Source organism: Orycteropus afer, unplaced genomic scaffold (genome assembly GCF_000298275.1).
Source record: "Orycteropus afer afer isolate SDZICR_OR568_19922 unplaced genomic scaffold, OryAfe1.0 scaffold00019, whole genome shotgun sequence".
In the NCBI taxonomy this organism is placed as follows: domain Eukaryota; kingdom Metazoa; phylum Chordata; class Mammalia; order Tubulidentata; family Orycteropodidae; genus Orycteropus; species Orycteropus afer.
Window position 1 is genome coordinate 4,348,068 of NW_006921606.1, and position 24,115 is coordinate 4,372,182.

Below are 24,115 nucleotides of genomic sequence, written 5' to 3' on the forward strand. Positions count from 1 at the left end.
TGGGCTGTTACCTGTGCACCAGGTGCATTTTGCTGGGTTTTAAATACCAGAGGCTCAGCCTCAAAACTCACGTCTACATGTCACCACAGTAGGACAAGCCAACAGACAAGTTTGTCTTGCTGTTGGAGACCTCTCGTATCACCCTCACCTGGGTCCCTGTGGCTGACAATTCCTCTGTTTGGCTTCCTGGCTTTTTATCCCCTTTCTCTTGCTCTTCTGGCCTGCTGCTTTGGGTGTCCATGGGTTGTCTCTCCTCACCTGCATCCCTGGGGCTTACTGTTCTTCTGTCTGGGTTCCTGGCTTTTATCCCCTTTCTCCTGCTTTCCCATCCTGCTGCTTTGGGTGGGCCTGAGTTTCCTCTCCTCATCTAATCCCTTTGGCTGATTGCTCTTCTCTCTGGCTTCCCTGGCTTTTCATCCCCTTTCTCCTGCTCTTCCCGCCTGCTGCTTTGGGCGTCCCTGAGTTGTCTCTCCTCACCTGTATCCCTGGGGCTGACTGCTTTTCTGTCTGGGTTCCTAGCTTTTATCCCCTTTCTCTTGCTCTTCCAGCCTGCTGCTTTGGGTGGGCCTGAGTTTCCTCTCCTCACCTAATCCCATTCATAATTGCCCAAAATTGGAAACAACCCAAATTCTCTTCAACAGGTGAATAGATAAACTGTAGTGTCAGGGGTTGAATTGTGTCCCCCTAAAATGTGCGTTAGGAGCTCTGGTAGCGTAATGCCTAAGGCACTTGACTGCTAACCAGAAGGCTGGTGGTTCAAGCCTGCCAGCCACTCCTCAGAAGGAAGGTTGGGCAATCTACTTCCATAGTGATACCACCTTGGAAACCCAAGGAGAGTTGCTATGAGTCGAGTCGGACTTGATGGCACATAACAACAACAACAAAATGTGTGTCAACTTGGGTGTGTCATGAATCTCAATGGTTTGGCAGTTATGTAATGGTGCATTCACTCCCCATAATGTGAACTGGTGTGATCAGCCAATCAGTTGTAAGGGGAATAGGGTGGGGTGTAACATCCTAACTCAGGTCCAACCCTGAACTGAAGTAAGAGAAGTTTGCCTGGGGTGTGGCCTGCATCATCTTTTAATTTATAAGAGATCAAGGTGGGTAGATACTTGACTTCCACCAAGAAAGAGGTGGAAGTGCATCCTGTGAACCCAGAGTCCCTGTGCTGAGAATCTCCTAGACCCAGGGGAAAATTGGTGCCAGGGGACACACAGATTTTCAGGGAACACCAGCCCCACAGGTGATGATAGGAGACAAGGACCTTCCCCCATAGCCAAGAGAGGGAAAGCCTTCCCTTAGAGTTGGCATTCTGAACTCAAGACTTCTAGCCTCCTGAACTGTGAAAAAATAAATTTCTGTTTGAAAGTCACTCACTTGTGGTATTTCTCTTACAGCAGAACTATATAACTAAGATAAATAGAATACTACTCAGTAATAAAAAGGAATATGCTATTGATAATCACAACAACTTGGATGAATTTTAAAGGCATTATGCTGAATGAAAGAAGCTAGTGTCAAAAGCTTACATACTGTATGATTCCATGATCTTCTGGAAAATATAAACTAAAGGAATTGAGAGCAGATAAATTGTTGTCAAGTGTTAGGGCAGGGTAGGGATTACATAAGGGAGTTTTGGGAACATGTTAGAATTACTCTAGATTGTGATGATATGTTTTTTGTATGCTGTCGATTCCAACTCACAGCAACCTTATATGACAGACTAGAACTGCTCGATAGGGTTTCCTAGGCCGTAATCTTTATGGGAGCAGGTCTATAGATCTTTTCTCCCTCAGCGCAGCTGGCAAATTTGAACCCTCCACCTTTCGGTTAGCAGCCAAGCACTTAACCATTGTGGCATCAAGGCTCCTTATATAAACCTATATGTAACATGTATTATAATTGATAGAACTATACAACAAAAAACAATTTCACTGCATGTTAATTTTAAAATTTAATCTTACAAATATTTTATCTGTACAGGGAAAAACTGGAAGCTAACACATCAAAATTACAATATTACTTGTTTAAGGTGATGGTATTATGGCCAATTTTCTTTATTTTTCCCATTTTACATGAATAAATTATGTTTGCAATTAATATAATATACTTATAAACAAACCTATATAAGAACTCTAAAATCATAGCAATGCATGAAGTTTGGGAAAAGGACAGCTAGCCCTTCATTTTGCAATAGTACCTGGAGTCACTGTGTATCTCAGGTTGTGTGGACAATTTAAACTGTCCAGGAGTCTGTTTATAAAATTAGGAAAGTGTGTAGTTCTCTTTAAAAAGTGTAAGTGAAGTAATAATGGAATTTTTGCTTCTTTAAAAACCTCTTTTATCTGGGAAATCTACTTTTACAGAGTTCTTCACTCAACTTTGGTGCCAAATTAATGAGATTGTGTCCTGAGGCAATAATAACCCCCTATAAACAGATCTCTGTTAGCATGTGTTACCTCATTTGTTCTTAATATTACCCGCTTCTGAAAAGGTGAGTAGGATTAGTGTATGCTCTTCTGTTTGCAAAGAGGAAACAGAGGTATAGAAACATTATAGTGTAAAGGCAGTAAGCAGTGAAAATACCCTTTGCTTTAACTTTTCTCCCAGGAGGCAGACTACTTTTTCTTGTTGCTTGTAAATAATGATATAAAAGATAATATCATTTTGTTTTCTTTGAACATTTCTTATAGATCATTAGAAATGAAATAAATGTTATATTGCCTTAAGGGAAAAAGTTGTATTTTCTCATAGAAAACTCACAACTACTATCTGTCATCTGTTTGTTTTTTCAGGATTTTATATTGTACGCTGATTCTGCCTCTGTACTACCTTGAGCCTTTCTTTTCATACATCTTCCTCAATCTACAGCTCATGGTCCTGCAAGTACTTCACCTTTACTGGTGTTATTTCATCCTGAAGATGCTCAAAAGATGTATATTCACGAAGGTAAGGGCTGCCCAGTCTTACTGCTCATAACAAGTAGACTTCATTGCCAGATTAAAGGTGACACACAGATGGTAGAACATTCTAATTAATTCATGGTTAACCAGAATTATTTTTTTTCTTGATTTGACAATTATTGATAAAAATTTCTCTAAAGTATAGCTACATTTTTCAGTAAGTATGTCTCTGAAGTACTGCTAAGAATTTATTAGGAGACAAATTACTTTGAAAATTATTTACCCGTAAATGGATTGCTGAGTTTCTAAAAAATTTCTTAATGGGTCAAAATTTGCTTTAGTTTGGGCCAATGTTTATGATAATTAGTTGAGTAATATTTTAGGGACTTAGTTTACCTTTGTTGAGCATCCAGTTTGCACATATATGAACCCTGAGGTTTCTTCTACTCTTTAAAACATTTAGCTATCATTTGGCTATACTTTTTGACTGAAAACTTTTCTTTCCTAAATAATAACAAAGTAATGATACATTTTAGACAATAGATGTTTCATCTATTTTGCTTTGAATTCAGTTCTTTGCTTTAGCTCTAAACGGGCTAAGAGGAGTATTATAGAATTGAATGTGATGCAATCACTGACCTTAGGGAAACAGCCAACCGGCTAATGGAGGACTATTTACCTGCTAGCAACTAACTATATCAGACAATGTTTCACTGCTATTCATAAGGTTTTCACTGGCCAATTCTTTGAGAAGTGGATGGCCTCTTCCTTCTTTCGAGTCTGTCTTAGTCTGGATGCTCTGCTGAAACCTGCCCATCATGTGTAACCCTGCTGGCACTTGAAATACTGGTAGCATAGCCTCTAGCCTCACAACAACACACAAGCCACCACAGAACGACAAACTGACAAACAAGTTTGTCTCCCTTAGTTTTTCCAAACTGCCCTGCTCATTTCCTGGTCTCCCTTGCTCTGCTCACTTAACCTGGCCTGCCCCTGGGGTGTGCCACTTCCACTGCTCCCAGGCTGGCTTACTGCAGCCTGCCCCTGGGGTGTCTCCACGCCTGCAAACTCCCACCTTCTGCTGGTCCTAGGGTTGGCTTATTGTGTCCTGCCCCCACTGCACCTCCACACATGCAAACTCTCACCTTCCACTGGTCCCGGGGCTAGCTGAACCAGGGCTAGCTGAATCAGGCAGTGTTTCGTTCTGTTGTACATAGGGTTCCTATGAGTCAGAGACAACTCGATGGCACATAATAACAACAACAATAGCAAGTAACTATATTGCACAGAGTGTCTTGTGCTAAATAGAGGTCCTAGAAACTTGTTACAAAATAAAAAATTTAAAAAATTAATTTTGACTCAAGGGGATCAGGGAAAATTTTACAGAGTAGATAGAGTTTGAATTGAGCCTTTAAGGTGAGTTTTAATTAAGAATCCTCTAAGATGAAAGGAAGGAGCTCTTGTGTCACAGTGGTTAAAGTACTCATCTGCGGACCACAGATGTTGGCAGTTTCAACCCACCAGCCACTCCGTGGAAGAAAAATGAGGCAGTCTGCTTCTGTAAAGATTCACAGCCTTGGAAACCCTATGAGGCAGTCCTACACTGTCATAAAGGGTCACTATGACATGGAATCAGCTCAACAACAGTGGATTTGGCTTGATTTTGGGAGATGAAAGTTGGCCACTTCCAGGTGTATACCATCCGTGCATAATGTGGTATTTTATCATCATCAGAATGATTGACTTGTATGCAGCAAGAATGCTAGTAATTAATCTGATAAGCTCATTTTTTTAAATCAACTCTCTGATTAGTTCTTTTTCTTGCTTTAGTAAAGATGTTTCAAAAATCAAGAGTATATAAATTAAACAGAGATTGCAATAACTGACCTCTAGAGTTTCCTCCACCTCTGAAGCTTCTAGATTTAGACATAAATATAGTAAATCAGGCTACATCTGGATTGATCTCAAAGTTGTTTGTTTTTAACTAAATTACTGACATGAACTTGTTTTCTTGAGATTTGACTGTTTTCCTTAAAGTTGGAGTGTCAAGAAAACAGCTTTCATTGAATAGTTCTAAGTTCATTAACATTCTAAATAGTTTCCATATGATCTCTGAAAAATTTTATTTTACTTCTAAGTGACTGATAAAGTTGAAGTAATTGAGATAAACTTAAGAATTTGAGTAGCTAGACCATTTGTGCATTCAGTGGTTGGAGGTGAGAAAGGACACTGAACTCAACCTGTACTTCCATTGGGCCAAGTCCCCAGGCAGAAATTGTCCCCTTATTAACTGGTGAGTGACAATAATTATAGGCCTGGAAGGGATCCAGGAGGAGGAAAGCTTGGGAAACCAGAACTCTCTTGTTTGGTTTCATCACAGTTTTCATATTCCTGATCTCTGATGGTTCATGCCAGGCCTGATTTAAAAATGCAGCAGGACCGAGGAGCTGTGGACAGGAATTTCTGATTTCTCAAGCTGTACTTTGGAAAAGCTGTTTCCAATTGCAATTTGACAGCAGCAGTGGAGGCTTCAGCAGTCTAATTCTTTCAGTTCATATGACTTCAGCTGGCTTGCATGTGCAGTCTGTTTTCCATAGCAGTGGCAAAACTGGCTGTGAAATCAGCTTAGTTCTCCAAAGTCATAAAGCCTTTTTTTAAAGAATGCTATGTGAAGGCATAGTTGCACCACAAAAGGAGGGGAAGGGCAAAGGTGAGAGTTGACATTCTTAGTGAAACAACTAACAAGTCAGTTTTCAACTCTAATAAATATTTAGCATTTAATCTAAACCTCAAACATTACTAAAGTGAATAATTTTTTAATATATTTTTTATTTTTATTTTTGTAGTGTTCCCTCCCCTCCCCTTCCACCCTTGGTAACCAACAAAGAAAGTTTCCTTCCATATATAAACATTTCCTTGACTTTTTACCATAATGAACTAATAAAATATTTGTCCTTCTGTGATTGCCTTATTTCACTCAGCAAAATGTTCTCCAAGTTCATCCACATTATGTGGTGTTTGGCAGATTCTACATCTTTGGTATTGCATAGTATTCCATTATGTGTATGTACTGCAGTCTGGTTATCCATTCTTCTGTTGATGGGCACTTAGGTTGTTTCCATCTTTTTGCTATTGTAAGTAGAGCTGTGATGAACATGGGTGTGCATATATCTGTTCTTGCCCTGTTTCTCACTTCTTTAGAATATATGCCTAGTAATGGGATTGCTGGATCAAATGGCATTCTATTTCCAACTACTTAAGGAATTATCACACTGCTTTCCACAGTGGTTGTATCATTTGACAGCCCCACCAGCAGTGTATGAGTCCCAATCTCTACATCCTCACCAGCATTTGCTATTTACTGTCTTTTTGAACTTTGCTATTAGTGCTAGTGCAAGATAGTATCTCATTGTTGTTTTGATTAGTGCCTAAGGCATTTGACTGCTAAGCAGAAGCCTGGTGGTTTAAACCCACCAGCCATTCCTTGGAAGGAAGATGGGCAATCTATTTTCATAGAGTTACTACCTTGGAATCCCCAGGAGGGGTCGCTATGAGTCAAATCAACTCTATGGTAGTGAGGGTTTTTTTTTTTTATGGCTAATTATCATGAACATTTCTTCATGTGTTTTTGGCTGCCTGAATATCCTATTTGGTGAAGTGTCTATTCATGTCTTCTGCCCATTTTTTAATTGGATTATTTGTGTTTTTGTTGTTGAAGTGTTTGAAGTTTTCTGTAAATTTTAGAAAAAAGTCCCTTGTCAGATAAGTGGTTGCCGAATAATTTTTCCTAATCCATAGGCTCTCTTTTTACTCTTTTGGAGAAGTCTTTTGAAGCACATAAAAATTTAATTTTCAGAAGGTCCCATTCATCTAGTTTCTCTTCTGCTGTTTGTGCATTTTGGGTTATGCTTGACATTCTATTTATGCCATAAATTAGGGCCCCTAAATTTGCCTTCAGAAGGAAGGTTGGGCAATCTACTTACGTAAGATATGGCCTGAGAAATCCAAGGAGGGATCGCTATGAGATGGATCTGACTTGACAGCAGTGAGTTTGGTTTTTTGGTTTGATGCATATATGAAGCTATGGTGGCACAGTGCCTAAGGCATTTGACTACTAACCAGAAGATTGGTGGTTCAAACCCATCAGCTACTCCACAGAATGAAGATGGGGCAATATGCTTTGATAAAGATTTGGCATATAACAACAACAACAAATTTGCCCTGTTTTTTCCTTGAGGAACTTTATAGTTTTAGGTTTCACATTTAAGTCTTTTATCCATTCAGAATTAGTTTTTATGTATGGTGTGAGGTACAGATCTTGTTTCATTTTTCTGGAAATGAATATCTAGTTTTACCAGCACCATTTATTGAAAAGACTATTTCTTCCCATGTAATGGATTTCAGCCCTTTGTCAAAAGTCAGCTGACCATAGGTCAATGGATCTATTTCTGGGTTCTCAAGTCTGTTCCACTGGTCTATGTGCCTGTCGTTGTACCAATACCAGGCTGTATTGATTACTGTGGCTATATACTAAGTTTTGAGATCCGGAAGTGTGAGACTTCCTACTTCGTTCTTCTTCAAAAGTACTTTGCTTATCCAAGGTCTCTTTCCTTTCCATATAAAATTAGTGATTGGTTTTTCCATATCTTTAAAGAATGTTGATGGGATCTGTATTAGGATTGCATTGAATGTGTAGATTGCTTTGGGTAGTATTGACATTTTCACAATGTTTAATCTTCCTATCCATGAGCATGATACGTTCTTTCACTTATGTAGATCTCTTAGGGTTTCTTGTAGTAGTGTTTTGTAGTTTTCTTTGTACAGGTCTTTTGTGTCCCTGGTGTGATTTATTCCCAAGTATTTTATTTTTTTGGTAGTGTAGTGCCTAAGGCACTTGACTGCTAACCAGAAGGCTGGAGGTTCAAACCTACCAGCAACTCCTTGCAAGGAAGGTTGGGCAATCTACTTCTGTAGTGTACTACCTCGGAAACCCACAGAGGGGTTGCTATGAGTCGGGTCTGACTCGACGGCACATAACAACAACAACAACAACAACATAGTAAATGGTATTGATTTCCTTATTTCATTTCAGCAATCTCTTTGCTGGTGTAGAGGAATCCAACTGATTTTTGTATGTTGATCTAGTATCCTGCTACTATGCCAAATCTCTTGTTTAGTTCCAGTAGTTTTTTTGGCTGAGTCCCTTGGGTTTTCTATGTACAGGATCATATATATCATCAGCAAACAAGAGGAGTTTTACTTTTTCCTTACCAATTTGGATGCCTTTGATTTCCCTTTCTTGCCTTATTGGACTGGCTAGGACTTCCAATACAATGTTGAATAGAAGCGGTGATAGAGGACAACCTTGTCTGGTTCCTGTTCTCAAGGGGAATGGTCTCAGTCTCTCTCTGTTAAGAATAATGTTGGTTGTTGGCTTTGCATTTATGCCCTTTATTATGTTCAGGAATGTCCCCTCTATTCCTATTTTGCTGAGAGTTTTTATCAGGAAGGGGTGTTGGATTTTATCAAATGCCTTTTCTGCATTAATTGATATGATCATGTGGTTCTTTTCCTTTGTGTTATTTATGTGATGGATGATGTTGATTGCTTTTCTAATGTTGATCCTTCCTGGCATACTTGCTATGAACCCCAATTGGTCACAGTGTCAACTTTTTTGATATGCTGTTGGAGTCTATTGGCTAGAAGTTTGTTGAAGATATTTGCATCTATTTTCCTGAGGGATATTGGTCTGTAGTTTTCCTTTTTAGTGATAGTTTTGTCTGGTTAGGGTATCAAGGTTATGCTTGCTTCATAAAATGAATTTGGGAGGATTCCATCCTTTTCTATGTTCTGGAACAATTTCAGTAGCATTAGTATCAGTTCTTCTCTGAACATTCTCTAGAATTCTCCAGTGAAACCATCTGGGCCAGGACTTTATTGTTGTTGGTATTCTTATGACCTTTTCAATATCTTCTTTTGTTATGGATCTGTTCAAATTTTCCACCTCAGTCTGTGTTAGTTTAGGTAAGTAGTATGTTTCTAGAAGTCTGTCCATTTCTCTTAGATTTTCAAATTTATTGGAGTGCACTTCTTCCTGTTGTTGTTGTTGTTGTTATGTGCTGTCGAGTTGGACCTGACTCATAGCGACCCCTCCTTGGGTTTCCAAGGCAATATTAATACAGAAGTAGATTGCCCAACCTTCCTTCCAAGGAGTGGCTCATGGGTTTGAACTGCCAGCCCCTGGTTAGCAGTCAAGTGCTTTGGTCACTATGCTACCAGAGCTCCCATACTTCTTCATAGTATCCTGATATTATCCATTTAATTTCTGTTGGTTCTGTTGTGACATCACCCATTTCTTATTCGTGTTATTTGTATTCTCTTCCACTTTTCCTTTGTTAAATTTGCCAGTGGTTTGTAAATTTTATTAATCTTTTCAAAAAACCAACTTGCATCTTGTTGATTTTTTTTCTATTGTCTTTCTATTTTCTGTTTCATTGATTTCTGCTCGAATCTTTATTATTTCTTTTCTTCTGGTGACTTAGGCTTTTTTGCTGCTCTTTTTCTAATTGTTGGAGATGTTGGGTTAAGGTGTTGATTTTGTCTCTTTCTTCCTTTTTGATGTATGCAATTATTGCTGTACATTGGCCTCTGATCACTGCTTTTGCTATGTCCCAAAGATTATGGTATGTTGTGGCTTCATTCTCATTTGATTCAAGTACATTATTTATTTATTTTTTTTATTTCTTCTATTACACATTTTCAAAAAACAAACAAACATACTCACTACCATTGAGTCAATCCTGACTCATAGCAACCCCTCCTTGGGTTTTTGGGGTGATATCTCTACAGAAGTAGATTGCCCAGTCTTCCTTCTGAGGAGTGGCTGGTGGGTTTGAACTGCCAGCTTTCTGGTTAGCAATCAAATGCCTTAGGCACTACACCACCAGAGCTCCCAGTTATTTTCCAATGAAGTTGTTATTCAATTTCCATGTGTTTGCTCTTTTTCCATTGGTCTTCCTATTATTGATTTCTGATTTTATAGCATTGTGATCTAAGAAGATGCTTTGCAATATTTTCAATGTTTTAAAGTTTATTAAGGCTTGCTTTGTGGCCTAACATATGGTGTATCCTGGAAAATGTTCCATGTGCACTGAAAAAGAAGGTATATTATGCTGCAGTGCTCTATAGATGCCTATAAGGTCAAGTTGGTGAATTGTATTGTTTAGTTATTCTGCATCTTTGTTGAGTTTCTTGCCAGTTGTTTTATCTTTGATTGAAAGTGGTGTACTAAAGTCTCCTACTATGACTGTGAAATCATCTATTTGTCTTTTCAGTTCTGTTAACATCTGATTTATGTATTTTGGGACTCTTTCATTGGGTGCATAGATGTTTATTATGGTTATGTCCTCTTGTTTGATCGGTCCTTTAATCATTATATAATTTCCTTCCTTGTCTCTTATGGTGGTTTTTGTCTTAAAGTTAGTTTTATCCAAAATTAATATTGCCACTCCAGCTCTTTGTTGATTGCCATTTGCTTGGTATATCATTTTCCAACTTCTGCTTTTTTAAACTGTTTTTTTCTTGGTCTCTAAGTTGTGTCTTTTGTAGACAGCATATTGATAGGTTATGTTTTTTTTTTATCCAGTCTGTAACTCTCTGTCTCTTGAGTGGTACATTTAATCCATTGACATTCAGTGTAATTATTGACAAGTATGAATTTGTTGCTGTCATTTTGGTATATGTTTTTATCATGGTGTTCCATATAATCTTTGTTCCATATAATTTTCTATGCTGAGCTTGTTTTGTGTATGTATCATGTTATCATTTCCTTTGTTACTATTGTTTTAGTATTTGCTAAATATTTGTGCTTGCCCTCTTTTTTATTTTGATGTGAAAGTTTATCATTTTCCTTTGAGGTTACTCAATGATTTATAATTTTCTTACCAAGTTTAGAACAGTCAGTTGTATCTTATAGTTGTCTTAACTTCCCTACCATTTAGAAGTTCTTTAACTATGAAGTTTTATCCCTCTTTTTGGTTTGTAGTTGTCCTAATTTGTCAAATGATGTCTCTGGTTCCCTGTTTACAATCATGTAGGCTTTTTTTACTTTGGATATACTTCTATAACAGGGTTGGTTTCAGGGTTATGTCATCATGTGCATTAATGGTTGATTGTTGTTTGCTGTTGTTGGTTCTCTCTCCAAAGGACTTCCTTGAGCATCTCTTGTAAGGTTGTAAATTAAATTCCTTTAATTTCTGCTTATCTGGAAATGCTCTAATTTTACCATCATATTTGAGGGACAGTTTTGCCAGGTACATAATTCTTGGTTGGAAATTGTTTCCTTTCAGCATTTTACATATACAAACCCATTGCCTTCTTGCTTGCATGGTTTCTGCCGAGAAATCACAGTTTAGTCTTGTTGGTTTCCCTTTGTAGGTAACTTTTTCTTTTTCCTTTGTTGCTTTCAGGATTCTTTCTTTGTCTTTGGTTTTGGTGAGTTTGATGATTATATGTCTTGGTAATTTTCTTTTGGGATCTATCCTATTTGGAGTTCATTGGTGTTCTTGAATAGATATGTTCTCATCTTTCATCATATCAGGGAAATTCTCTTCCAGCAATCCTTCAACAATTTTCTCTGTGGTTTTCTTTTTCTCTTCCTGTTCTGGAATTCTGATTACATGTAGGTTATTCCTTTTGATGGCATCCCACATAAACTTTAGACTTTCTTCATTCTGTTTTGATCTTTTATCCGATTGATCCCTTTCCAAAGAAGTATTGAGGTATTTGTCTTCAATCTTACTAATTCTGTCTTCCATTGATTCTATTCTGCTACTTTGCCCATTCAATGAGTTATCTGTTTCTGAGAATTTAGTATTAAGCTTCTGGATTTCTGTCTGTAGATTTTATTATTTCTAATTTTTCATTTATTTTGTCATTTTGTTCTTGTTTCTGTTCTAAAATTGTTGTAGGGTTTTCTCTGTGTTTTCCTCAATTTTGTCAGTGTTTTCCTTGATCTGTCTTTCAATCCATTGAAGGTACCTAAATATAATTCTTTTGAATGCCTTATCAGGGAGTTCCAATGCTGCTTCTTCCTCAGCAATGTGTTCTGTGTCTGTATCCTGGTCCCTTGTTTCTCCTGCTTTATCTTGCTTCTTTGTGTGCACTGTGATGCTCTGTTGTCTCCAAGATATTGTGATGTTTTTGTGTTTATATTTAGTTGGTGTTGTACATTGGTGTGACTAGCCCAAGATTTTTTTTTTTTTTTTTTTTGATATATCTTAGTAAGCAGTGTACTGTGCTCCTCTATTCACTAGTTGGCAGCACTTATGCATTCACTACCTGTCTCCTCTCCAGTTGTCAGCCTCCCATATGTTCATGCTGTCTTTGGCAAGCAGAGCCTATTCTTAGGTCTGTGGAATCTGAATGAGAATGCTGTCACTTTAAATATCTAAAATGGCCACTGACTGTAAACATTCAAAATGGCTGTGCCCTCTGGACAGCTGAAAGTCCACAGCTCAGTTTGTCTCCTTCTTTGCTGTTTTCCATTTCAGTCATCAGCTACCCATGCAGTAGTCCATGCAGCCCTTGGTGAGCAGGGCCAATATTCAGGTTAATTCTCAGGTCTTAAGACCACTTGGAAATATTCAGGCTGTCTGTGCTGTCAGTCAGCTGACAATCTGCAGATCTGTTTGTCTCCTTACTCACTGTTTTCTTTCAGGTTCTTCTACTAGTTGGTGTTTAATCTGTTTCTGTATCCTTCCTTTCAAAGTTCAGGGTTCCAGGATTATCTTCTGTATCTGTGTCTATTGGTTTCTCTTTTATTTGTTGAAGAGGATCTGTGTAGCTTGTCTGTCTATTCTTCCATCTTACCAGAAGTGATTTTTGAATATTTTAAAAATGAAATTTCAGAAGTTCATAGACTTCCAAAAATTTCTTGTAACAGAGGTTGAGAATTTGTGCCTTAAAGTTCTTTGTACATTCTAGGCCCTATCATTTTTAATATTCAAATGAATAGATAATTCAGGGAAAGAAAGCAGAGTTGGAAGGTCACAAAATCATTTAATAATCTTGCTATGTTTCCATGGTTTGTATGGCAGACTGAAAAGAACAAAGTGATTATACTTCTTAAAAGTTGCATTTAAAAAATATTCACATCTTAAGGCCATTGCATACATGTGATGCATGAAGGCTTTTGACCATTTGCTTTCATTCTTGAATTCCTAAAATAAGAATATCACTATAATTTTAGGACACTTACATACACTGGCCATGGTTAGCAGACATCTTGCTGCTTAAGGTAAAAGACTTGACACAGAAATTTAATATGGGTGATTTTGTTATTAACTGCCAGCCCATATTGTACAGCAGGAAGCATCACAGGCTGACATACTCATCTTGCATTCTCTTTGCAAACATGAGAAGTGCTTTTAGAGAAAATTAGAAGGACCATATTGTGTTTTTATTTAATATTAAGAAAATTCAATCATCCTTACGCTTTTATCTTCCTCTCAGTATCATCCTGGATCCTGGCCAACTTCTGCCATGTTTCACTGACATTTTAGACTAGTGAAAGCATGGAGGAGGAACTGTAGTGTGTAGCTATTAAAGCCCAGTAGAGAAACTAACTCCTTAAGACCTGACCTAACCACCTGTAACTCAACACACAGTGTCTATTAAATTCAGAAAATGACACTGTACATACTCTGAACTATTTTAATTAAAGAAAAGTCACCTTCAAGATGATATGGTACATTCCCCTAATAAAGATGAGGAAACTGAGACCTAGAAGACATTCACAACAGTAATTTTATGACAAAGCCAATACTAGAACTTGAGTCTCTTAATTTGTAATACTTTACCTTTTCTATTATTCTTAGTCAAATTCAAAGCAGAAAATTAATTCAAAATACTTTATAAAATAAAAATAAATGAATTAAAAAAAAAAAACAACTCTGCCATCGAGTTGATCCAATTCCTAGTAACCTCTCCTTGGGTTTCTGAAGTGGTATCACTACGGAAGTAGCTTGTCCAATCTTTCTTCCGAGGAGTGCTGGGTGGGTTTGAACTGTCAGACTTCTAGTTAGCAGTCAAATGCCTTAGGCAGTATGCCACTAGAGAAATGAGTACATAAACAAATTATTTTATCAATATAATAGATTAAAATTCAACAGAAATCCTTCAACTAACTTACTTTTGAACTATTTAAAAAGCATAAGAAAAATGTTTTGTAATTGTTTTAACCCCAAACTAGGTACCTGAGAGGAGGCAATTAGGCTAATAGTTAAGAGTTTAGGCCCTGTGTAGATTCAACTCTCAACTCTCCCATTAACTGGGTGTGGGGTTTTAGAAGTATTGTCTCAGTTTCCTAACCTATAAAATGGGGATGATGATGTTAGTATCTGCCTTATAGGATAAAGCCCTTAGGACAGATTCTGGCATATAATGAGCACGTGATATATATTAGCTACTTTAGCATGATCATTATTACTACCTGCTCTGCCAAACTACAGAGAGCCTGTAAATTCCATGTAGTCTGTGATTGGTTTTCAGTCAGGCCTTCTCTTCCTTTTGTCTGGGAAGATCATGCTGCCCTTGGTGTCAGGTGTCAGAATCCTTGGCTTGTAACCAAGAGCTCCAATGACACATTTCTAAACTGTCTTCTCCAAGTTGGCTTTCATGATTCATGTTCCAGGTAATCTTTTTGATTCATACTCTCAAATGTTAGCCTGTTAGGGAAGAAATTCCAAATCTTTAACATCCAAGAAGCCCCCAAGTCTCTTGTGTTCATAGATAATAGTAGATATAAAAACTGCATTTTCCTGAACAAGCCTTCATAAAAAATATGAAGACTGAAGATTTAAATAGAGTATTATAAAAATGCTACCAATTCATATGTCTATATTTGTGAGTATTTATATAGGTTAATTAGGATGACAACTTATTCAACAACAGTGGGATTTATATATAAACTTTTAATGAAAAAAAAACTGTGCAAAATTGTTTGGTTTAAAGAATTTCATATTTGAATATTCTTCCACACTATAAATTCAGCTCAAAAGCAATAAAGAGAATCCCATTGAATTTTAGAACTGGCAGAACCATTAAATGCCTACCATGACACCCAGACTCCTTCCAAGAGGACTGAAGGCCTTCCTACTGCATTGGAATTTACCACTCACTATTACATATAAGATTCATGTTGATTTTGAGTCTCCTAGTTACTCTGTGAAGGAGCTCTGATAGCATAGTGCCTAAGGCACTTGACTGCTAACCAGAAGGCTGGCGGTTCAAACCCACCAGCCACTCCTCGGAAGGAAGGTTGGGCAATCCTACTTCCGTAGTAATAATACTGCCTCGGAAACCCAAGGAGGGGTTACTCTGGGGGGCAGCTATTATTATCCCTGCTTTACAGAGAAAAAGATTGAAGATGAGTGAAGAAGTTAAATGACTCTCCCAAGGTCACACGGGCGTGAAGTTTCACATCTTTGAAGTCTGAGACTTCAGAGCCCATGCTGCTAATGCTGTGCTTTTCTGCCTTCTCGTTGTTGTTGTTGTTGTTGTTGTTATGTGCCGTTGAGTCAGATCTGACTCATAGCGACCCCTCCTTGGGTTTCTGAGGCAGTATCACTGAGGAAGTAGATTGCCCCATCTTCTGCCTCCTCAGTAGTTTTATATTTGTGAATATGTGTCCTCAAAACATTGGTGATCATATTACATATATAAATAAGCATGTATGTGGGAGCTCATACATGGTGCACTGTGGTTAAAGCATTGGGCTGCTAACCAAAAGGTTGGCAGTTCAAACCCACCAGCTGTTCTTCAGGAGAAAGCTGAGGCAGTCTGCTTCTGTAAGGATTTGCAGCCTTGGGAACCCTTTGAGGCAGCTCTACTCTGTCCTGAAGGGTTGCTATATGTTGGAATCAACTCAATGGCAGCAGGTTTGTTTTTTTATTATATATATTGTATGTGTATGTGTGTGTGTGTGTGTGTGTGTGTCTGCTCTGTGTGTTTCTCTGTGTGTATATTTAGTGTGGCTTCTGCTCAGTCCTCACAGACTTCATAATGTTATGTTTTATTTTGCTCAATGTTTTTTTTGGTTGTCCTTATCTTACCAGTAATCAATGAATGAATTATAGCTCTTCATAAAGGCCACTCTTTGGAAAATTTCATTAAAAATATTCCTGTTAGGGGATATTCTGGCTTAAAACAATCATAAACCTAAAAGGATAGAGTCGTTTAAAGAAGGCAAAGTAGAATAGGCAAATATTAACATGGTTTTCCAATAATAAAGCATGACAGTGTATCATGAATGAGAGGCAGTGGCCACAAGTAAACCAATATAGAGTGGCTCTTCCCAGCTGTCTTGTCCCCATAGAAATAGTGCAGCTTTACCTTTAACCCACAGGCATACAAGGGAGCCCAGATGAGTGCTCGGGAGCAGTCCCAACCATCTGTTCACAGTCTAAGATAGAAGCATCACACAGCAGGCCATTTCTGAACTGGAAAAAAAACAAAAACAAAAACTCACTGCCATTGAGTGGATTCTGACTCATAGCGACCCCATTGGGTTTCTGAGGCTATAAATCTTTACAGAAGTAGATCACCGCATCTTCCTTCTACAGAGCAGCTGGTGGGTTGAACCACTGACCTTATGATTAGCAGCCAAATGCCTTATCCACTACACAACCAGGGCTTTCCAAATGGGAAAATGGAAGCCCCTAGGGAGAAGGGGACTTCCTATGGCTAAAGTGGACAGTCAGGACTGGAACTCACACAGTGGCTTAGCTTTAGCCTGGATATCTTTTATCCAGGTTTTTCTTTTACTGTGTTATTCAGTGTCTTTTGCCAAGCAATTTGGAAATTCATTTTTTTTTTTCTAAAATAATTTCTTCCCATGAGGATAGTCATTGTAATTACACAAATCCAGATGCACAGTACTTCTTTCAGCTGCTGACTACAGCTCTGAATTCCACATAACCTGACCCCTGATGGAGAAGGATTCTGCTAGCATTTTAAAATAAGCAAAACAATACTTCACTTTATGTTTCTTTGATCCACCCACTCTTCCTCTGAAGAGAATAGGCATGGAAAAGCAGCTGGATGCCAGCAGCTAAGTGAGGACTGTTATCTCTAGGAGATTTCAGCTGCTAGGTGTCTGTTCAAAAATGGCAAACTTCACTTCCCCGAGATTGCCCATGCATTATTGAATTCTAACATAATCTTCTGTACTTACCTTATCCCTTTGTGTGTGCTCTTAAATTTCTTATCTAACCTATGCTTTTCTAAGACTGCTTTTCCAAGTGCTCATTCTTTGGGGGTACTGAAGTGTTCAAGTCACTTTATGGACAGGTGGTAAACTGATACAGCTGTAAAATGAATGTACTCACTTGTTCAAGATGAATGTTGCTGAATGAAAGCATTTTGGGGAACAGCAATGGACACTTACATCCTGCCTTTCTTTCCTTTGCCACAAATGTGGTATGAGGATATCTCCCTATACCACTGATCATATCTTACTGAAGTTGGAAAGGAGGGTGACGGGTGTGCAAAGATCCAATTTAAAACATATAAAAGAGGTTCTGACATCTCTTGATTAAAAAAAATCATGTAATAGAATCAATTTTTATATATTCCTGAAAGAAGTACATAGTCTCCATTGTATTGGTAGTGAAACAGACATATATATGTGCACATACACACATTAAACACACACATATGTCTTACACGGAATTCAAGTTTCTACTTCTATGACTGCCCAGACAAGAAGGACAAGCACAATCCATAGCTTGTTAATAAATCTACACATTCACACTAGGATATGAAAGTTGTATTAATGGTTTTGGGGCCAGATCGATTTAACGAAAGCAGATTTCAGGAGAGAATCAGTGCTGGTTAACACCATCCCTGTGTATCTTCCACTATTTTCTGTAGCCACACTCCTTCCTGTGGTTCCTCCCCAACACCATTGTATAATTCTCAGAAAAGAGGTTTATGGAACACAAAAGAAACCTTAATCCTGAAAACTTGTTCAATTTGTAGATACAGGTAAAGTAGTTTTTAAAATATTTTCCTTTTGATTTATCATGTGGGCTTTAGCTCCTGAATGATTTATGATGCAGATGACTATATCTGTGTTCTGTTTGGGAAATAGTAAGTTTGCCATCTGTAGAACTATGGACTCCCAAAGGAGGCTATTTTTTGCAAATGGCACCCTCTTTGCCATATATCATTGACTCAGGAGATCCTAAGGCCATAGCGTTCATACACTCTCCCTGTGGCCCTGTGGCCATGCTATGGAAGTTTGACCCAAATCTTGTCACTTTAGTCAAGTCTCTGCCTGCATTTTGTTCTGAGAAACTTGGCTTCTATTTCTGCTTCTATAAAATTTTCATTGAGAAACTGGAAACAGCCCTAGTCATGTTATTCAAGGGACCCTTCTTATCTGTTTGAGTGGATTGGGAGCACTAACCTAGTCTCCATAGCACTCTACTGAGGCCCAGCCACTGTGGGGACTTTGGCTAAAGTCAGAATTATCTCTATTTATTAGCTATGACTGGTGACTACCTATACAATATGACTTGATAGAAACCTCCAAGTATACCTGCACCACAAAAATCTTTACCCACTTACTTGGGTGTAAAATGGTATGAAGAATGTAAGAAAAGTCCAGACTCTGGGATGGCCTCAGGATCTTGGCTGTCCAGAGAGAGAGTAAAGGGGGGAGATATGAAATAAAATGAAGCCAAAGAGGATACTTGAAGCAAACTTTTCCCTACTTTGCATTTTTGTGTAGCCATTGTTTTTCCTCCACTTATACATTGTGAGTATATGTGTAGGAGAGATCATACGTACATGTGCAAGAGGATTTTGGGGGGTACTTTATGAATCCACACCTGTAAGGGAGTGAGAGACATTGGATTGGGCAAAAGGAGAAGATGAACTGTGATGCAATTGCAACAAATGCCTCAGCTAACACTATAGAGAGCTCTAGAGCCAAGTAGCCTTTCAGAAATGTTCCAATTGAAGCAAGGAGCTAAGCTTTTAATATCCCACATTAACCAGTCATGAGATGTAGACCACCATCTGCAGAGAGAGCATAACTCCAGGCAAGGCATTCTTCCAGCTGTGAGTCTTCTACAGCCAGCACTCCCTTAGCTTGGGGGAATTAGGACTTTGGTCCTGAAGGGGGTTCTGGACTGTGTAGCACAGCATCCATTGTAACCTGTCATTTCTGCTTTTCCCTACCCCAAACATAATGCTAGTTCCCAAGAAAGTGAATTTTACCCTGTGTAAGGAGAAAGACTAGGTATCAGAAGACTTGGATTTCCACTTACATGTGTGGCCTTGAAGAAATAATTTTTTTTCTTTTTATTTTTTCATTGGTAAATTGGAGTTGAAGTATGTTCTATCTTTCTCATATGGTTATAGTGAGGATAAAATGCTATAATATAAATGAAATTATTCTGTAAGCTGTGAGATATGTAGAAATCTGTGTATTAGTATAACTATAGTAGTAGTAGTGGTAGTAGTCACTGCCATGGATTCAGATCCCACTCATAGTGACCCCCTCCTTGGGTTTCTGAGGCAGTATCTATCACTATGGAAGCAGATTGCCCAACCTTCCTTCCGAGGAGTGGCTGGTGGGTTTAAACCTCCAGCCTACTGGTTAGCAGTCAAGTGCCTTAGGCACTACACTACCAGAGCTCCTAGAAATAAACAGCCTGGTCTACCTTGTAGGAGCAGCTGATGGGTTTGAACCACCAGCCTTGCACTTGGCAGAAGAATGCCTTAGGCCCGAGGCCATCCCCTAGGGCCAAACTCCCAGTATAACTATACATTCCATAATTTCTAAGTCAGTCCCAATTCCAGCTAGTCTTTTCTTTGCTTATCCTTTAATCTGCAAAATACTCATCTCTCTAAGGTTATATGTTCTTCTCTGAGGTATGGAAGAAGTATAGCCAGAATGCCCCTTAGAAGCAAGGATGGTGAGACTTTATCTCACATACTTCAGATATGTTATCAAGAGGGACAAGTCTTGGAGAAGAACATCATGCTTTGTAAAGCAGAGGGTCAGCAAAAAAGAGGAAAACACTTAACAAGATGGACTGACACGGTGGCTGCAATAAACAGCTTAAACATATTAATGATTGTGAGGACAGTGTAGGACCAGGCAATGTTTTGTTCTCTTGCACATGGGGTTGCTATGAGTCAGAACCACTTTGAGGGCACCTAACAACAGCAGCCCTCGACCACCCAGAAGGCACTGCAACAATTTACTCTGGTGTATAGGGGAACTCTGGTGTCATAGTGCCTAAGGCATTTGACTGCTAACCAGAAGGCTGGCAGTTCAAACTCACTAGCCACTCCTCAAAGGAAGATTGGCCAATCTACTTCCGTAGTGATACTGCCTCAGAAACCCAAGGAGGAGTCACTATGAGTTGGATCCGATTCCACAGCAGTGAGTTGTGTTTTTTTTTTTTGTATGTTTGTTTGTTTGTTTGCTTATAATGGGAAAACCTGTCACTTATGGGTTTCTGGAGTGGAAAGGGGTAGACTGTCATAGCCTGAGCCCCTGATCAATGTCCTGTGAAGGAGGTTTGGACTCAGGCCTGGCTTTTCCAAGAGATTTAACAAAAGTATTGGGGAGCCAAGAGTTAGAGATGGCAGATCTGGAGCATTCAAGGGCCTTAACCACTTGCTATAAATTTCCGACCAGTGAAGAAAGTGGCCTTCCTGGCTCCCAGTAACCTCAGGAAATCCCAGCAGTCAGGCTCAGCCTTTCTTACCCCATAAGTAATATATGTTCAAGATGCATCCTTTAAATCAGTCATGTTTCTGACTTAGGGTTTCTAAACCTCAGCACTATTGACATTTTGTGCCAGATAGTTCTTTATTGAGGGAGGTTGTCCTATGAATTATAGAATATTTAGAAGCATCCCTGGGCTCTACCCACTAGATGCCAGTAGCACCCCATTCCACAGTTATGACAACCAAAAATGTCTCCAAAAAAACCCAAACCAAACTCACTGCTGTCAAGTCAGTTTCGACTCATAGCAACCCCTCCTTGGGTTTCTGAGGCATATCTCTGCAGAAGTTGCTTGCCCAGTCTTCTTTCCAAGGAGGGGCTGGTGATTTTGAACCACTAGCCTTCTGGTTAGCAGTCAACTGCCTTAGGCACTACACCATCAGAGCTCCTAAAAATGTCTCCAGACATTGTCAGATGTCCCCTTGGGGACAAAATTATCCCAGTTGAGAATAACTGCCTGTCTGCACATATGTCCATTTCCCTCTCTATAGGGATAAATCATGTTTTCATTCCCAAGCAGAGGAATGACTTGATATTTCAAAGGCCTCATTTTATTGCATTATTTATTTACTCCTTTCCTTTGTGCTCTTGTTGTCATACATTTTAATTTTATATTACAAATTCTGTATTACATTGTTATCTTCCAAAGTCTTGAATATTTTTCTAATGTCTTTTATATTTACCTACATATTTATCATTTCTGGCCATCTTCATTCCTTTATGTAAACATATATTTCTATCTAGTATCTTTTTTTTTTCCTGTTCTCATTTTCCCTTAAAGACACTAATTTCTTATAGTACAGGTCTGCTGATGAAAGTCAGCTTTTATCTGTCTGAAAAAAATCTTTATTGTTATTTCATTTAAAAAATGCCTTTTCATACACCATGCAATCCACAGCCTATAAAACTATGAGACCAGAAGAACTAGATGGTGCCTGGCTATCACTGTCCACCACTCAGAGGGATATCTATGTAGGAGATCCTGGATAGAGAGGAAGAATGATGTGGAATAAAACTCAAAATCATTTGAACAAAAAAGGGGGAGGACCAGGTTTACTGATCTGATAGAGCCTGGTGGAACCACTGAGACTATGGCTTCTAGCTGCCCTTCAGGTCTGGAATTGAACCCACAACTGTGGCTTCCAGCCAAACAAAAGACTGGCATATGAGTTGAACATTTACTTGAGGTAGATACAATCCTTGAAAAGAACAATCATGGGAGAAAGTAGGGCTGTTTATGCACAGGGAGAGACAGCTCAGGGGGCAGGAGTGCATGGAGGAGTAGACACAGGGAAGAGGTAACTCTAGGGAGGAAGTGGGAGGGGAGCTGTTGCATTGGGGTAAATTGTAATCAATGTCATGAGACAAAGTGTATGTGAACTGCTGTATGGAAAGCGAATTTGCTCTGTAAACTTTCACCCAAATCACAATAAAAAAAAAAAAATACCTTTTCAGTGGGTTTAGAATACCAACATTTGTTGTTGTTTTTATTGTTTCCTTTTTTCTTTCAGTAATTTAAAGATGTTGCTTCATTGTCTTCTGCCTTGCATATTTTCTGATTGGATGTCTACTATCTTTGTTATTCTGTCCTTTTCTTTTAGCTGCTTTTCAGATTTCCTCTTGAATATTGATTTTCAGCATTTAGACTATGATGCTCCATGGTGTGTTTTACTTTGTGTTTAGTCCACTTTGGGTTTACTTAGCCTCTTGAATTGATGGGTGTTCTGGTTACCTAATGCCTCTCTGAGAAGAATATACCACAAATGGGATGCTTGAACAAACTGGAATTCATTCTCCTACAGTTTGGAGGCTTTAAGTCTGAGTTCAAAGTTCCAGGCTCTAGGGTCTGGGTGAAAGCCCCTCAACCTTGGGCTTCAGCTCTGCCTCCTGTTCCCAGCCCACTGAAGCTGGAGGCTTTTCTTCACTTAGACAGCTGCTGGCTGCTGAGACTGACAAGCTCAAGGTTGACAAGTAAAAAGGCACAGTCCTGATGTTAATAAAACACCCAGCACGCCATTAATTCAAGTCCATTGAAAGTTCCAAGGTCAGCAGAGCCTGGCAGGCTGCTGAACAATGACATGGCTACATGCAGGGTTCAAGTGTGCCATAAGCTAGAGACCATTCCCAAAGCTGCTTCTTAAATATGGGAAGCAGACTACATCCCTAAAGCAGCTACTCAGCTGCTTGTGGTAGATCCCACCATGGAGTTGATTACCAGTCTCATTATGGGGAATAACTGCTACCAGCTATCCAGCCACGTAACCAGTCCCACCCAAGTTGACACACAAACTTAACTACCACAATGGGTTTATAGTTTTTATCAAATTCAGACTTCAACGAATTTTTCAAAATGTCTTCTGTCATTTCTTCTCTGTCCTCTTCTTCTGGTACTTCAAATATCACTATTGACCCACAAGTCATTGATGTTCAGTTTTCAGTCTTTTTTTACCCCTCTGCACTTCATTTTTAATAGTTTCTACTGCTATGACTTCAAAGTTTCTATCTTTTCTTTCTTACTGTGTAATTTGCAGATAATCCCATCTAGTGTATTTTTTATTTCAGATATTGTATCTTTCCTCTAGATACGTTTCTTTTTGGTTTCTTTTATATCTTCTACTCTCATTATGTGCATATTTTTCTCTTTGATTTTTTTTTTTTTGTAGCAAGGGCTATGACTTACGAGTCCTAATCTAAGGTATTTATGATTTGCCTTTCTCTTTCTGTGAGTGATTTTACCTGTGCCTTCTTTAAGTCCTGCACTCCTATCTTGCTTATTTTCATGAAATTTTTTCAGCTTCTTTTCCCTACTGTCCTACCCACAAGCTTGATTACTGTGCAAGATCTGTTGAAATTTATGTATTTTTTCCCCTTCTTATAGTTAAGAGTTCTGGTAGTGTAGTGTTTAAAGAACCAAAATGTTGGTAGTTTGAACCCACTAGCTGCTCCATAGAAGAAAGACAGGGCAGTCTGTTTCTGTAAAGATTTACAGCTTTAGAAACCCAATGGGGGTCACTATGAGTTGGAATCAACTCGATGGCTGTGACTAAGATACATAATTAGAACATTGCTAAGTTCTCTAGTTCCCAGGAAAACTGAAGGCATGTGTCCTTGTTGATTTCATAGTTTGTTTTTAGGAGAGTGAGGGGGAAATTTGGAATCAGACTATTACCACTGTCCTCTAAACTTGGAAGTGCTTAAGCAAATCATTAAAAACAAACAACAGAAAACAACCAACTTACTGCCATTGGGTTCAACTCATAGCAACCTTCCTTGGGTTTCCGAGGCAGTATCTCTATGGAAGTAGATTGCCCAATCTTCCTTTTGAGGAGTGGCTGGTAGATTTGACCCCCCCAGCCTTCTGGTTAGCAGTCAAATGCCTTAGTCACTACACCACCAGAGCTCC

The 24,115-nt window shown here is 38.7% G+C and overlaps 1 protein-coding gene across 1 annotated transcript in view; it reads left to right on the top strand.

The window, feature by feature from the left end:
- CERS3 (ceramide synthase 3) overlaps positions 1-24,115 on the top strand; it is a 202,055-nt gene that overhangs the window by 134,355 nt on the left and 43,585 nt on the right. The window contains exon 9 of the mRNA XM_007959967.1: positions 2,799-2,952. Within this exon, the coding sequence (XP_007958158.1) occupies positions 2,799-2,952 (154 nt within the window). The remainder of the gene's footprint in view (positions 1-2,798; positions 2,953-24,115) is intronic.